The 13,416-nt window shown below is 34.2% G+C and overlaps 1 protein-coding gene across 1 annotated transcript; it reads right to left on the minus strand.

Moving 5' to 3' along the window:
* Positions 1 to 136: 136 nt before the first annotated feature.
* LOC117780683 (ubiquitin-conjugating enzyme E2Q-like protein CG4502) lies at positions 137 to 12,596 on the minus strand. The gene is made up of 5 exons (XM_034617310.1): positions 12,267 to 12,596; positions 2,139 to 2,706; positions 1,314 to 1,437; positions 896 to 1,245; positions 137 to 823 (listed from the first exon to the last, which is right to left on the minus strand). The coding sequence occupies exons 2-5, from the start codon at positions 2,549 to 2,551 to the stop codon at positions 739 to 741; spliced, it is 972 nt and encodes a 323-aa protein (XP_034473201.1). The 5' UTR covers positions 2,552 to 2,706; positions 12,267 to 12,596; the 3' UTR covers positions 137 to 738.
* Positions 12,597 to 13,416: the final 820 nt, after the last annotated feature.

Consider the following 13,416-nt stretch of genomic DNA (forward strand, 5'->3'; position numbering starts at 1 on the left):
GCACTTCTATGCTTGACCGCAATGCTGTTTATTTTGACGTTGAGCAGCACTGTGTGCGCGCGCATTTGAAAATTCAATTGCCATTCTATGCAATGTATAAATAAAAGACCAGAATGAAAAATGCAATGCAGAGACACACAGAGAAATATATTGTATTTATTTACTATATGCAAAACTTAAGAACCATTAACATACATATTTTTGTATGTTAGCCGGAGCTGTAATTTGATTGTTAACCTAACAAAAATCACAACAAATTAAAATAACACAGTTGAACATGTTTTCATTTAGTTTGCAAGAAGTAATCTAAACTTTAAGTAATATAATATGCGGAACATAAGTGGTTTTGAAAACTTACTCAATTCGTATAATACTCGTAAAATAATTTTAATTTAAAATAATTTTGTTTTGTTTTGCGTAATTTGCATTGACGACTACAGCTAAATTACATTTTAAGCTAATTTCTTTTTACTTGACGCCGACGTTTCCTCTCTTTTTTTTTTTTTTTGGATGGTATTCATTTGCGACAATTGAAATGGTTTACACATTACATATTACTTGACTACATTCAAGAAATAATCTAATCAGTATTTTGGAAAAGCAACCTACAACTATTTTGTAGTAAATATTGTAAAGAGCGGCGTTTATGTAAATGGAAATCGAGTTGTATTTATAGTTGACTAAGTTGGCAAACGTAAGAGCTGCTTTGAGCGGGTAAATCAAGATGCGAGTCCAAATTTAACCGTCGGCCAAAGCAGGCGTAACCCAGCCATATTTCTCGTGTGTCTTAACCAGTGAACGGAATGATTCCTCCGCTTGGCGTCTGAAAAAACACAAACAAAAAATAAATTAACAAAGGTCCGGTTCAACATAAAATTTCAGCTCAATGACGCACCGACTAAACTCCTTTGTACTCTTTGGTTTGCGCGCAATACGACCTTGACCCTTTACAACGCTGGCCGCAAACTGCATGATGACCGCCTCCACAGTGTAGGCACTGGCCCAACCCCGCGGTGTGAGCAACTCCATGCAGATGGCGCCACCTTCCATCACGTAACCCTTCTCGATGCGCGGCTCCACGACACGCATAAATGGCGGTGCAAAGGGAAAGTTGTCGGGAAAACTCAAATGCAACAGAATGGCCGACACACTCATCTCCACCATGTCGCGGGCCAACGGTGAGTCCGGATCGATAACATGCAATCGCACGTGCCACTCAAAGAGACTGTCATTGACCAGATCCACCTGCAATACAAAGTGTAATACAATTGAATTCTGATATCTATGAATTTGATTTGTTTGAGTTTCATTACCGTAAAGACGGCATCGTTCTTGCACTGCAGGCGTTCCATTTCGCGGTATTCTTTCATCAGACGACGCGATCTTATTGTCTGATCGGGAGCTGTAATTAACGGTCGTCCAGTTGACGGTGCCACTCTGTGGAAAGTAAGAGAGCAGTGTAAGTTGGATAAGCTAATATGTTCCTTTTTATACTCTTGCAGAGCGTATAATAACTATGATACGGGCCCTTTAAAGTATATACATTTTTGATAAAATCAAAAAACTAAGTCATCTTGTCATCTATGTATTTCTCTACAAACTTTCTTCTCAGTTTTGAAACTATGTTGTAAATCTGGGTACCATTTCGTCATTTTACTACAGACATATCACAGAATCATCCGGATTGGATTTTCATATCATATAGCTGTCATAAAAACGATTGATCCAAAAACAAGTTTAGGTATGTATATTAAATGATATTTTAAACATTCCCACACAACTTAATTTACTTGTTAGCCTAATATGTGATATAGCTGCCGTAGGAACGATAGCTTAAAAAACAAGGTTTAGCGATTAAAACTTTTATATTTCTTGAAATATCTACCTCACTAACCTTAAAAGGGTATTTTAAACATTCTGATAAAATTTCTGTGGAAATTTATATGATATATTTATGATATTATCGCCTGATAATAAAATTTATTTAAAGTAAATTTTTTCGTTAAAAATATTTTAACTAAATTAAATATAAATATATTTTATTGAGATTTTATTGGGGCTGAAGCTTCAAAGGGAAATTAATCTTCGGTTTTCCGAATATAACTTCTCTTTCTTTTCTTTTTTTGTTTTTTTTTTACTTGTGATCCTGGCGGCGTCGTTTGCCAGGTGAATCGCATACGGCTTGCTCGGCTGCCACTCGAACAACGGCATTCTTGGAGCTTGCTTGAGCAGCTCCTGCTGCAATTTCAATGGATGCTCCAGCTGCTGCTGCTCCTCCTCCCGCTCCTGTTGCTGCTGCTGTGCTAGATGATGTTGAGGTGGCTGCGGCTTCAGTAACCGAATTGTTGTTAAGGTTATTGTTGTTGTTGTTGTTATTGCTGGTGCTGTGCTCGGCGCCATCCACCTTATCGCAGCTCCTTTCGTTGTTGTTGTTATTATTAATATTGTGGTTGTTGTTATGATTGTTGTTGTTATTATTATTATTATTGCTGGACTTGTGGAAGATTTTGCGAAACGCGGTAACAACTCTTTCTTTGGAACGTGATGACATCCTTGCTGTGTTGGCTTTTTCTTCAGACGGTGGCTTTAGTTTCGTTAATTGTAACTATTGTATTTTGCAGTGTGTGTTTGTGTGTGTCTGTCTGTGTGGGTATAATTTTTCAGTCTTTTATTATATAATTTACTTGGTGTGCTTCGGCAATTGTGCTGCAATTAAAGAAAAGACCCAAAATGTATTGTGGAACGTAAGTGGAATGGACTATGCATGAAACTTAGTGGATCGAAAGTAAATTTTATTACAAAAAAATGAGAATACAAGGCATCACCCGAAAGACAAAGAGAAAAAATTTTAAAATTGGATTCAATAAACAATAGTTTATATAGTTTGAAATCATTTCTATTACTATATTTTTTAGACCCAGTTTAGAAATACATTTTCTATTAAAAATAATTAGCCAAAATCTGCTACAGCGCATAAAAACAAGCTCTTAATCTCTCATTGCCCCATAAAAATGTCCCTGACCTACGCCCATTTCATATTTGCAAATGACCTTGCAAGTAATAAATATCACAAGCGTAAAAAGAAATATTCGCTTACTGGTCGACTGCGCATATACCCTGTAAGCTGTAGGTGGTAAGTTAAGCTAACTGAATGAGTTGCACACTAAATTCCTATTTTATTTAATTTTTATTAATAAATGACAAATTATTTACCCTTCTTAAGAGCACTAAAAAAACTCTGCTATAAAGACAAGAACACTATTCTCGACAGAATCCTTGACAACATTTTCAAGCTTATAAAAAACAAAAGCAGCGAAGAATATGTTAAATACTCGAAGCCAACAAAAACAAAAGCTCGTAAAAAATAAGATAAAAAAATAGCGACAATGAAAACGACGATAAAAAAAAAACTTATGGCGACGCAGACAACAGTTGCTAGGCAAACGAAGGTAAGGGTATAATGGCATGGAGGAATCGAGGAAAGACCAAGGAAGGGTAAGAAGATCTCCCCGACAAGCAAATTTTATGGCAAAAGTTTTACGCCGGGCGCATTGCAAAGTGGATGCTGTGTGGGTTCTGCTGTGGAATTTATTTATGCACGTGGGTGCCAAGCTTAGGTGATGACCATGGACCTAAATTGTTGCCCTTGCCCCATAATTACCTTGACAGCGAGAAGGTGGGTTCAACTTGATGCCACAAGCCAGCCAGAGCAGCGTTTAGTATTATGCCTCATATTTATGATTATTATTCGTTTTATAAAGTGCCGAGAAAAAAGTAAAAGGCCGCAAGCTTAAAAATCTCAAAGTAAGGTCCATCTTTTTCAAACGTATAATGAATTAAAAATGCGATGCGAATTGTTTATTATAATTAAATAAAGTGTCTGGATTCTTACCTCCCACACTTTGTTAATCTCCCAGCGATTATAAGACTTTTTAGAGACATTTAAATGTGAGGAAAAGCAGGGGAGTAAGCTTAAGTTTATTTTTAAGCATTAGGCCCATTTGCTTAAAATAAATTTTAAGTTTATAAAACTGTTTTATAGTCTAAGGATTATTAACTTGAAGCAGTTCTTAAGATCAGAAAGATTGTTTACTTGAAAAATTAATTATTTTTGAAAAAAAACTTTACAATTTTAAAAATGCGTTGTTAATTCAGTTCACTTCTTCTCCTTCTAATAAAAAGTTAGTATTTAGAAATAATATAAATTTAATTAAAGTCTTTTGCAGCCTTAATGCTTAGTTTTTATTTCTCGGTTTGAAAGCTATATATATTCTGCTGATTTAGCTCTTGTCTAGTAAATAAAAAAACGTTTTTTTTAAAAGTTGAGATTCCATAAATTCTTTGGTTCGAAGATAGTCAAAAATAATGATAGATTAATGGATCCATCACCCCAACTACAGTAAAAAGGCACAGTTTAGTTGGGTGTTTGACTAGAAATAGACAAGAAAACTTATTAAAAGTCATTAAAAGGAAGAAGTTCATCAAAGGTCGATTTAGTTCAGCTTTCGATACATATTGCTTATTGAATATTTCCTTACGACTTACGACTTGAGCAGCGACAATAACTATTTATACTTTTGCTTTCAATATGAAAAGGCAACTTGGAAAGACAGACGATGAAGGAAACAAGTTTTCTACACAGACACACAAAGAACTGAAAACAAGACAAGCTTGTCGAATGTGGGCAGCAGATGACAGAAGGAAAAGAGAGAGAGAGAGAGAGAGAGAGAGAAAGAGAAGGAGAGAGTAGTGCAGGAATTGTTTACGAAGACTTTTGGCCTTTGCCTTTTTGGCATCAAGCAGCGTTGATATTCAGCTAAAACACTGCAAGAGAATTCTTTTGTTACATTCATTTAGTTAAACCAAATATTTACATTTCAGTTTGGCAAATAAAAAACTGAACATTGCTTGGGGCTTTTTGACAGCTCGGGAATTAATGGACGACAAATTGGCACAAGGGTTGGCAATTTGAGCTGTGACTTTCTGTTCTTTCTCTATCTATTATTTTATACATAATTCATTTGGTATCTAATCTTATCTGGCGCCATAGAAATCGATAAAGGCCCCCTTAACCCACAATTACTGACCTATCCTGGCAAAATATGTATATGATTATATGATTTAACAAATTGAAGATAATTTTAGATTCACACCATGTAGATAGCGAAATCAGTTTTAACATGTGGGACCGTTAAGAGTAATGCTATAGTTAAATAAGCTTTTAATTGAGTTCAATTTGTAATGACATTAAGCATGAATACAGGGTGTTCTGAGCTTATATGTACGTCTATTGGATTGTATCTGGTGTATCTGAGATATATTAATTGATTTTGTATTTCATATCGGTTTATTTCGAAAATTTTAATTAATTTATTTATATTGTTTGCTATAGAATTTGTACATATGAAAAGAACGTGTTTGTAAGGCACACTGGCGTGGGAAAATCGTCACTTTAACAGCAGCTCAGTTAAAAATATTGTTACCCTTAATGCATTGCATATAAAATAAATACATTTGTATACATATGTATGTACATAATAAGTACTCATGTGTGTGTGTTTGTTTTGACTGGTATGAACGTTTATTGTTATTTCTCTGGCATGCATATTCCGAATTGTTGTTGTTGTTGCATGCAAATCAGAAGCGCAAACGCGAAACGTCATTACGAAAGCTCCAAGCTAACACGAGCCCAAAACCAAACTAAAAAAAAAAACAATAAAACAAATGCACGGTTGCCACTTCAGCTACAATTTTACAAAAACTAAGTATATTTTAAAAAATCGAAAATTTTTCAAAAAAAATTAAATGTTCCTGAAAATAAATAATGTATATGTAGATGCTGAATGGATTTAAAATTTAAATTTTAAATGACTCCCAATGTAGTCATGGGGAAAAATATGGAAAAATTGGATAGTGAAAACTTAAAGAAGGGAAATTTCTAGGTGAGTAAAATGTTGATGCAGAGTCAATTTAGTCAAAATCGGTTAAGTTTTGGCAAAGTTATGACAGTTTGAAGTTTTGAAAAAAGTGTCAAGGGAAAAGTAAGGAAAACATGGCAGTTTTGATAGAAAAGTTTAATTTTTTAAATGCGTAAAATTTGAATATCAGTGAAACTTCCTTTTACTTGCAATTAATTTGCTTAATATCGATTTTAGTAGCTGCTTGCAGTGAGTTTTAATTGCGTTTTAAATGATATGCACAATTTTGCACACGCTTCATTAATCAACACTGTCGTCGGCTTGAAAAGTTTTAAATAAAACTTGCTCATTAAAAGCACTGACCTCGCAATGTAGGCAAAGATGTTACGAGACAGTGAAAGAAAGAGTGATGAGAGAGCAAGGAGCATTTCTTTGCTCAACAGATTCTTTGTTTATTTTTGTTTTTATTTTCTTCTGTGTTGCACTTTGCGCCTTTCATGACAGTCAGCTGGTGGTGTTGTTGCTATGACCACGAGCCTATGGTTTCTAGAGCTTCCTCTCTCCCCACTTTAATCAATCTCACCCTTTCTCTTCCGCGGAGCAGGGGAGCGGCTGATGTGCATTTTTCGACCCTGTACTTAAAAAAAGCACAGAGGTCTATTGGGTTTGTTTTAACGAATATGTGCGTAGCAGGCAGAAGGAGGCGTGGCAGACGCCATATATATTCTTGATCAGCATCAATAGCCGAGTCGATATAGCAATGTCCGTCTGTCCGTCTGTATGAGCGCCTAGATCTCAGAGACTATAAGAGATAGAGACACCAAACTTGGTATGTAGGTTCCTCTATATTGCAAGCAGATCAAGTTTGTTTCAAAATTCGGCCACGCCCCCTTTATCGCCCACAAATCGAAAAAGAAAATTTCATATCCAAATTATAAGAGCAATTTAAAAGCTAGTGACACCAAGTTTGCTATGTAGATTCCTCAATATTGCAGGCAGGTCAAGTTTGTTTCTTTTTTGAATCGGACCACTATATCATATAGCGCCCATAGGAACAATCGGTCGAAAATCAAGTTTTAGTATGAAAAACTTTTTTGTTTAATGAGATATCTAAAGCAAACTGATACAATAAGCATATGACTTGGTTTTATATATCCTGTCCAAAGTTGGTTCAAATCGGACCACTATATCATATAGCTGTCATAGGACCGATCGGGTGAAAATAAAGTCTAAGTATGAGAAACTTTTTTGTTTTTTGATATATCGTAACCAAACTGATAGAATATACATTTAAGTTAGTCTTATACATCCTTACCGAAGTTGGTTCAAATCGGACCATATAGCTGTCATAGGACCGATCGGGTAAAAATCAAGTCTTTGTATGAGCAACTTTTTTGTGGTTTGAGATATCGTAACCAAACTGATAGAATATAAATAAATCTTGGCTTTATATATCCTGTCAAAAGTTGGTTCAAATTGAACCACTATATCATATAGCTGTCATAGGACCGATCGGGCGAAAATCAAGTCTTATTATGAAAAACTTGTATGTTTTATGAGACATTGCAACCAATATGATAGAACATGCATTTAAGTTAACTAAATATTTTTTAATTTTTTCCATTATTAGTTTTTGCCATCGTAAGTAAGGGGTCTCCGACAGTCGAGTATGCTCGACTGTAGCACCGGCCCACTAGTTTTTGGCATTCCATTGTTCTACTCTATCTCATTGCTCATCGGCTGCTGTTGCTGCTCTTATTGCAGCTTTTGTTCTTTTATTTACCGTACAATGGTTTATATAAGCTAATTGAATTAAGCTCGGTTTTAAATGTGTTTTCGCATTCGCATTAATCAACTTTCTTAAATTGTCTTGCTGCATTCGCTTCCTGGTTGACTGTTAACCAAAATTTAACGCTTTGTAAAGCATTTCAGGTTCGATGACTGTTTTCTGCGGTTGCCATGTCAAAATGTCTAATGGTGTGACTAGTAATTTATTTTTGCGATAAAAAAGTTTATTCACTAAAAATATAAGAAGTGCTCCTCTTTTCACGCTTCAGTACATTACAAAAAATTTTAATTTATTGCCTGTAAAATTTTTTAAAAATTTAAATTTTAATAATGAAAAAATATGTTTTAAGAAGAAAAATCTGTAGTAGAAAAGTGGGTATAAACTTGATCCGAGCGGAGTCGTAATGGTATTATATTTTTTCACAATGCTAAACTTCCATATGTATGCTTAACTTTGACCTTGATATGTCTCTGTTCATTTATCAGTTTTATGTGTGGCGCCAGTTACGCCTTCCACATCGAGGCATTTCTGTTATGTTTATATTATTTGAATTTGCTTTAGGCACGTAGATAGGCCTCAGTGCCCAGAAGCAGACAACACAATTTGCCTTCTATCTTGTCTTTATCATCATTTTGGTGCGAGAAAAGGATGCAAGTTATCCTTTTATACATACATATATATATTTCTTTTACGATGGGTCTCTCAACAGCCCCGTTGCGCGTGTGCTGTGCAATCGGAAGCCATTTCAGAAATTGCTTTCAACGAGAGACAACACCAATAACCATATAGAGGAACAATACTTGGGCGTCGTGCTGACGCGTGTATCATATGATGACGACAATGGGATCTGGGGTAGTTAGCGGTTCGATTATGGCCCATGTCAGATGTGAAGTGGTATGTCAGCTCGATTGGGTGTCGTCTGGAGGGTCATTAAAGAGAAGATGAACTGCAAGCGGTTCAAGGTGTTGAATGAGCACCCAATTTCAACGAGTAAAATAAATAATAAACAAAGTATTTTGCTTAGTTATAAAACTGACATTATATATAAATAACTTAAACGAAAACTATTAAGAAATTGAACAGCAAAGTATTTTTGTTAATCCTAAAATCAATAAATAAGGAAAGCATACTATAAAATGTAATAAGTATTTTCAAGATCCAAAAATTTTGAAAAAGCTTTCTCATTCTTGTTATAAAAGAGTTATTAAAAAATAAAAGTATTTTCCAAATTTTTAAAACTGAAACGGGAGAAATTTAACTAAATTTTTCTAAGATTAAACGCTTAAAAAATAACTTTTCAATTTGTATGAACAATATTATTTTATTAGGGGCTGAAAGAGTCTAGAAACTAAAGTAAATCTTAATAAGTAAAGAGCTAACAAGAAATGCAACAGCAAAGTAAAACAATTTGATTAATTATAAAATTGATATGGAAAAATATTAAAGTATTATATTAAGAATTTCCTGCCTCAACTCATTTTCGTAAAAAAAAAGTGCTATCCAAAAATAGAAAGTCTCCTTAGTTTCTACTCAATCCAATCAACTTAACACTTGTTTAAGTCTTAACTAATAGCAGCTTGATTACTCTTTTGCCACTAGGGAACTACATGCTGACGTCAATGTTGCAGGATAGAAAGGATTCGTAGTTGGGGTGGACAGCACTTGAAACCACCTGGCTGACGTATGGCTCATGTTGATAGAAATTGTTTATCACCAATTACCTAGACTCATTCAACAGCTCATGTAATATTCATAAATCCCTTGAAGTTCCTTCTAATCGGACGGTACCATTTTGCTATTTATAGTCCTGATATAAGGGAAAAGGAAGAGAGGTTTAAGGATGGGCATGCATAATCAATTTCCGACTGTGTAAATCGAGAAATTCATGAAAATAAAATGCAACAAACATTGTGAAAAGTTTATATTATAGACAAAAGCTCACAGCTCAGCAACTAATCAACTGCGATTTAAATGCGCAGCGTGCAAAGAGAACTTTCCGCCCCTCACCTAGTTGATGACTGGGCTATTCATGAACTGTTATAATAATAATAATTATAGAAACAACAACAACACAAGTCTTTAGCGCCTTGTTTCTTTGTGTTGAATGAGCAAAAGCTAAACGGAGATAGCATACAATTTTACTCTGCCTGCTGACTCTTTTCCACTTGCTGGCACTTCCGCATTCCTCTTTTCGACGCATTCGATTCCATTCATGAATAACACACACATACACTCATACACAAACACAATTAAAGGAACATTGGCTTCTTGGCTTCGCGTCGCGTGTGGGCGTCAAATGTCAACAGTAAATAAAATTGGCACATTTCGTGCCGCTTGATTTTTTAAGTATTTTCATCCTTATTTTTCAGAAAGTCTTTTCGAACAATAAAATAAGTGAGAATCAAGGGTAATGTACAAGTCTTACATTAAAATATTCCAGATTATACTTGTCGAGAGTGCTCGACTGCGAGATACTCTAGGCCCAGGCTCTGAGATACCCTAACAACATATGAAAACACATTAAAGCATTAGATGTCATAGTTGACTTCTTGATTCAATGCTATGCAAAATTGTTTCTTTCTTCAGAGCTTATTATTGACTCGTTATAAATTTTACAGAATAGTAAATTTTTTTTATAGAATTTAGGTTTTCGACCGTGCGAGACATCCAAAATTAAAAATAAGCTCGATATGCTATTATTATACAGGAACTTGCATACCAAATTTGGAGCCCCTGGCTTTTGTAGTACCTAAGATCGTCGCTTTTTGCCAATAATACTCTGAGCGTACAAAAAGTTGTGTTATTCTATATATCGACAAATTCAAGTGAACTTTAATTAATCGCTTTACATAATTAAAAACAAATGTTGTTTTCACATGACCTTAACCTAAGTATTAGTTAATATAGTACGCTCCGCAAGTCTTATAAAGTTAATTAATCTATAAATAACTTACTTCATAAAGTTAATTTAATCTATATTCTCTGAGCTGAGCTTTCCTTGTATTTTTTTTTTACTTTTCTGCTTACAGATTTCTTTGTTCTTAGAATTAAATCTGTTACAGTTAAAGTTATCTCCTAAGATTTGTGATTTCAATTGGGGTCATATGTACATAATTAAGTGCACTGCTTGAAGTGAATATTTGTAACTTGAATCAGTGCTGCCATTTTTTCGAGTCATAAAAAAGACGAACTAGCCTTTTAATAAAGCTAGAAATAGCCAGAAAATTGTGTGGGTATCTAAAAAAAAAAAAAACGGTGGAGTACTGAAACGAATTTTGTATTGATTTAATCCAATATTTTTGAAAACTTCTCAAGCTTGTTAATAATATAGTCTTCTGCAGCTGAACTTATTTAGATCTGATGGGTCCTTATCTTTTTGAAGCATACTGCTGGTACTTCATAATTATGTCTTGCATCCAGGCATGACGCTGTTTTTGATTATATATTTAAGGTATTTTCACCTAACACTCGCGATCAATTCACAAATTGTGAAATCCTCGTTAGTGATAGTATAAGACTCGATTTAATTGATTTCATAGTTAAAATCGATCAAATTGATCGTATTTAAGTGTGGCATCGTAAAGCTTTAAATTCATGTATTTTAAAGCTTAGATTTTGCTTGGAAAATAACTATAATTTCCGGTAGCCGCTATTTTTCATTGCCAATTGCAACCCGCTTGATCTAGCGGGGAAATAGCCGAATTGACAACACTGAACCTGATAAGAAAACTTGAACATTGCCACTAATGCCAAGCCGGACCTTGCATAAGAAGTTCTTAAATGTAAACAACAAAAATTAAGTAAATAAATTGTGTTGGCAAACAAGAAATGTAGAGTGTAAAAATTAATATGCCACAATGTTATTTTTTTGATTTTGCAATTTTGTTTACATCTTTTTTGGTGCAAGTTTGTAGGCAATTTCGGAGAATAGAATATTTAAGAACTATGACACGCCTAGCTTAAAGCTTTGAGCCTTGGCCTTCGATCTTGCAGACAATTCCACTCAAAATTTTCAGTATCAAGTTCAATGAAAAGCTGAAATTCAATGGACGTACATTGTGTGCCCCCACCACTGAACTGCTGCAGCTTTTAAAGCGCTCGTAACGTTGCTGCAAAAAGCAATGTCAAAAGCTAAAGTGCAATGCATAGAATACACACACACACACATTTCCATACATAAGTACACATTGGAGCAGCTAAAGAATGAGGGAGGGGGAGCTGCTTGTCAATGACAGCACACTCACACACAGAAGTGAAGATATTATATTGTTTTCGTTGTGGCTATTATTGAAAATAGAATATAAAAAAAATATAATATACATCATGTAATTGTTAAAGAACACTGTTCATTCACTTGGTGGGAAGTCGAAAGCTTATATTTGGGAAGTGGATGCTGACAATTGTTACAGTCGCAGGCCAAAAGAGCAGACCGCCAACTAAGGGATAGATAACGGCATTCTCACGCACACTCTCACAGTCACATGCATACATGTATTCGTACATGTATGTATACACACAGTTATTTATTTATAGTGTTTGCTTGGCTGTATAACACTTACCAAGCGCAATTGCAGTTGCAATTTTAATTGCTCTCTTTCTCCTCTGTCGCAGTGTTGTTATCAATATGCTTGTTTCCTCTGTTCTTAACTAATTTTCTTTGTTTTATATACACATACAAAAAGTTTTTCTACTTTTGACGATTTAACTTTTCTCTCCCTTTAATCAAATATTAAATCAATTACAGTTCGTCTTGCTCGTAGCAATTGCCGTCGCGTTCATTTATCTAAAAAAAATTTTATAGTAAGTACTAATTAAACAACTGTTTTAACCGCTAGCAGAACTTTGCTGCAACACACACGACCAAAAACTAGACGAAGGAGTGAGAGAGAAAGAGTACAGAAGTGCCTCTTTGTTGCTATATTGCCGAAGGTTGCCACCCAGTAAAAACTTCCGATCTGGTTCAATTTTTTTAAACTTAAAATAAGGTAAATTAAAAACAGAAAATATATACCTTTTTTAAGGTTTTTTAATTTCGAGGCTACAATTTTTCAAATTTTTCTTATAATTTTGACGTTTTTTTATATTTTTTATAGAATTAAATTTGTTACTTCTTCCCTTTGGGGAACGAGCTTCAGACCTCCATTAAAGTGCCTTCCTTAATTTTACTTAAATTTAAATTTATTATTGGTTAGTATTTTAGCTATTTTGCATCGCAATTTCTGCTGATTTTCGAATGCTTTCCATTCAGAAACAGCCATATAGTTGCAGTGCTGCTAACTTGATTTTATAGTCATGTCGCAACAAAAAAATCCGGTCTGGCAGGCTTGGTTGGCATTTAAATTTTAAATCATATTGTGACAGCTCTAGATAACAGTGTTGCTAATTGAAGAAAAATACCACTCATGCTAAAACAACTGTTTGTCCTGCCGCTGATGCATTTGAAAATTGTCCGTTACTATAAGTTCTCAATAATAATAACATTAAATATAATTTTTTAATAATCTGGATAATGAAATAAGACACACTGTTTTTTATTAGTATTTGGTATAATTTATTTAATTCAAGTTTTATGCAAATATTGCTTTTGTATTATATACTTACTAATATACGAATATTTTATGAATAGAATATGTAGTTAACCCTTTTCGAGATGATAAAAGTTCTTAAAATGCGCTCAAATTTAGATATTAGTCGTAAATGTATTAGAAG

Source organism: Drosophila innubila (assembly GCF_004354385.1).
Source record: "Drosophila innubila isolate TH190305 chromosome 2L unlocalized genomic scaffold, UK_Dinn_1.0 4_B_2L, whole genome shotgun sequence".
Classification (NCBI taxonomy): Eukaryota; Metazoa; Arthropoda; class Insecta; order Diptera; family Drosophilidae; genus Drosophila; species Drosophila innubila.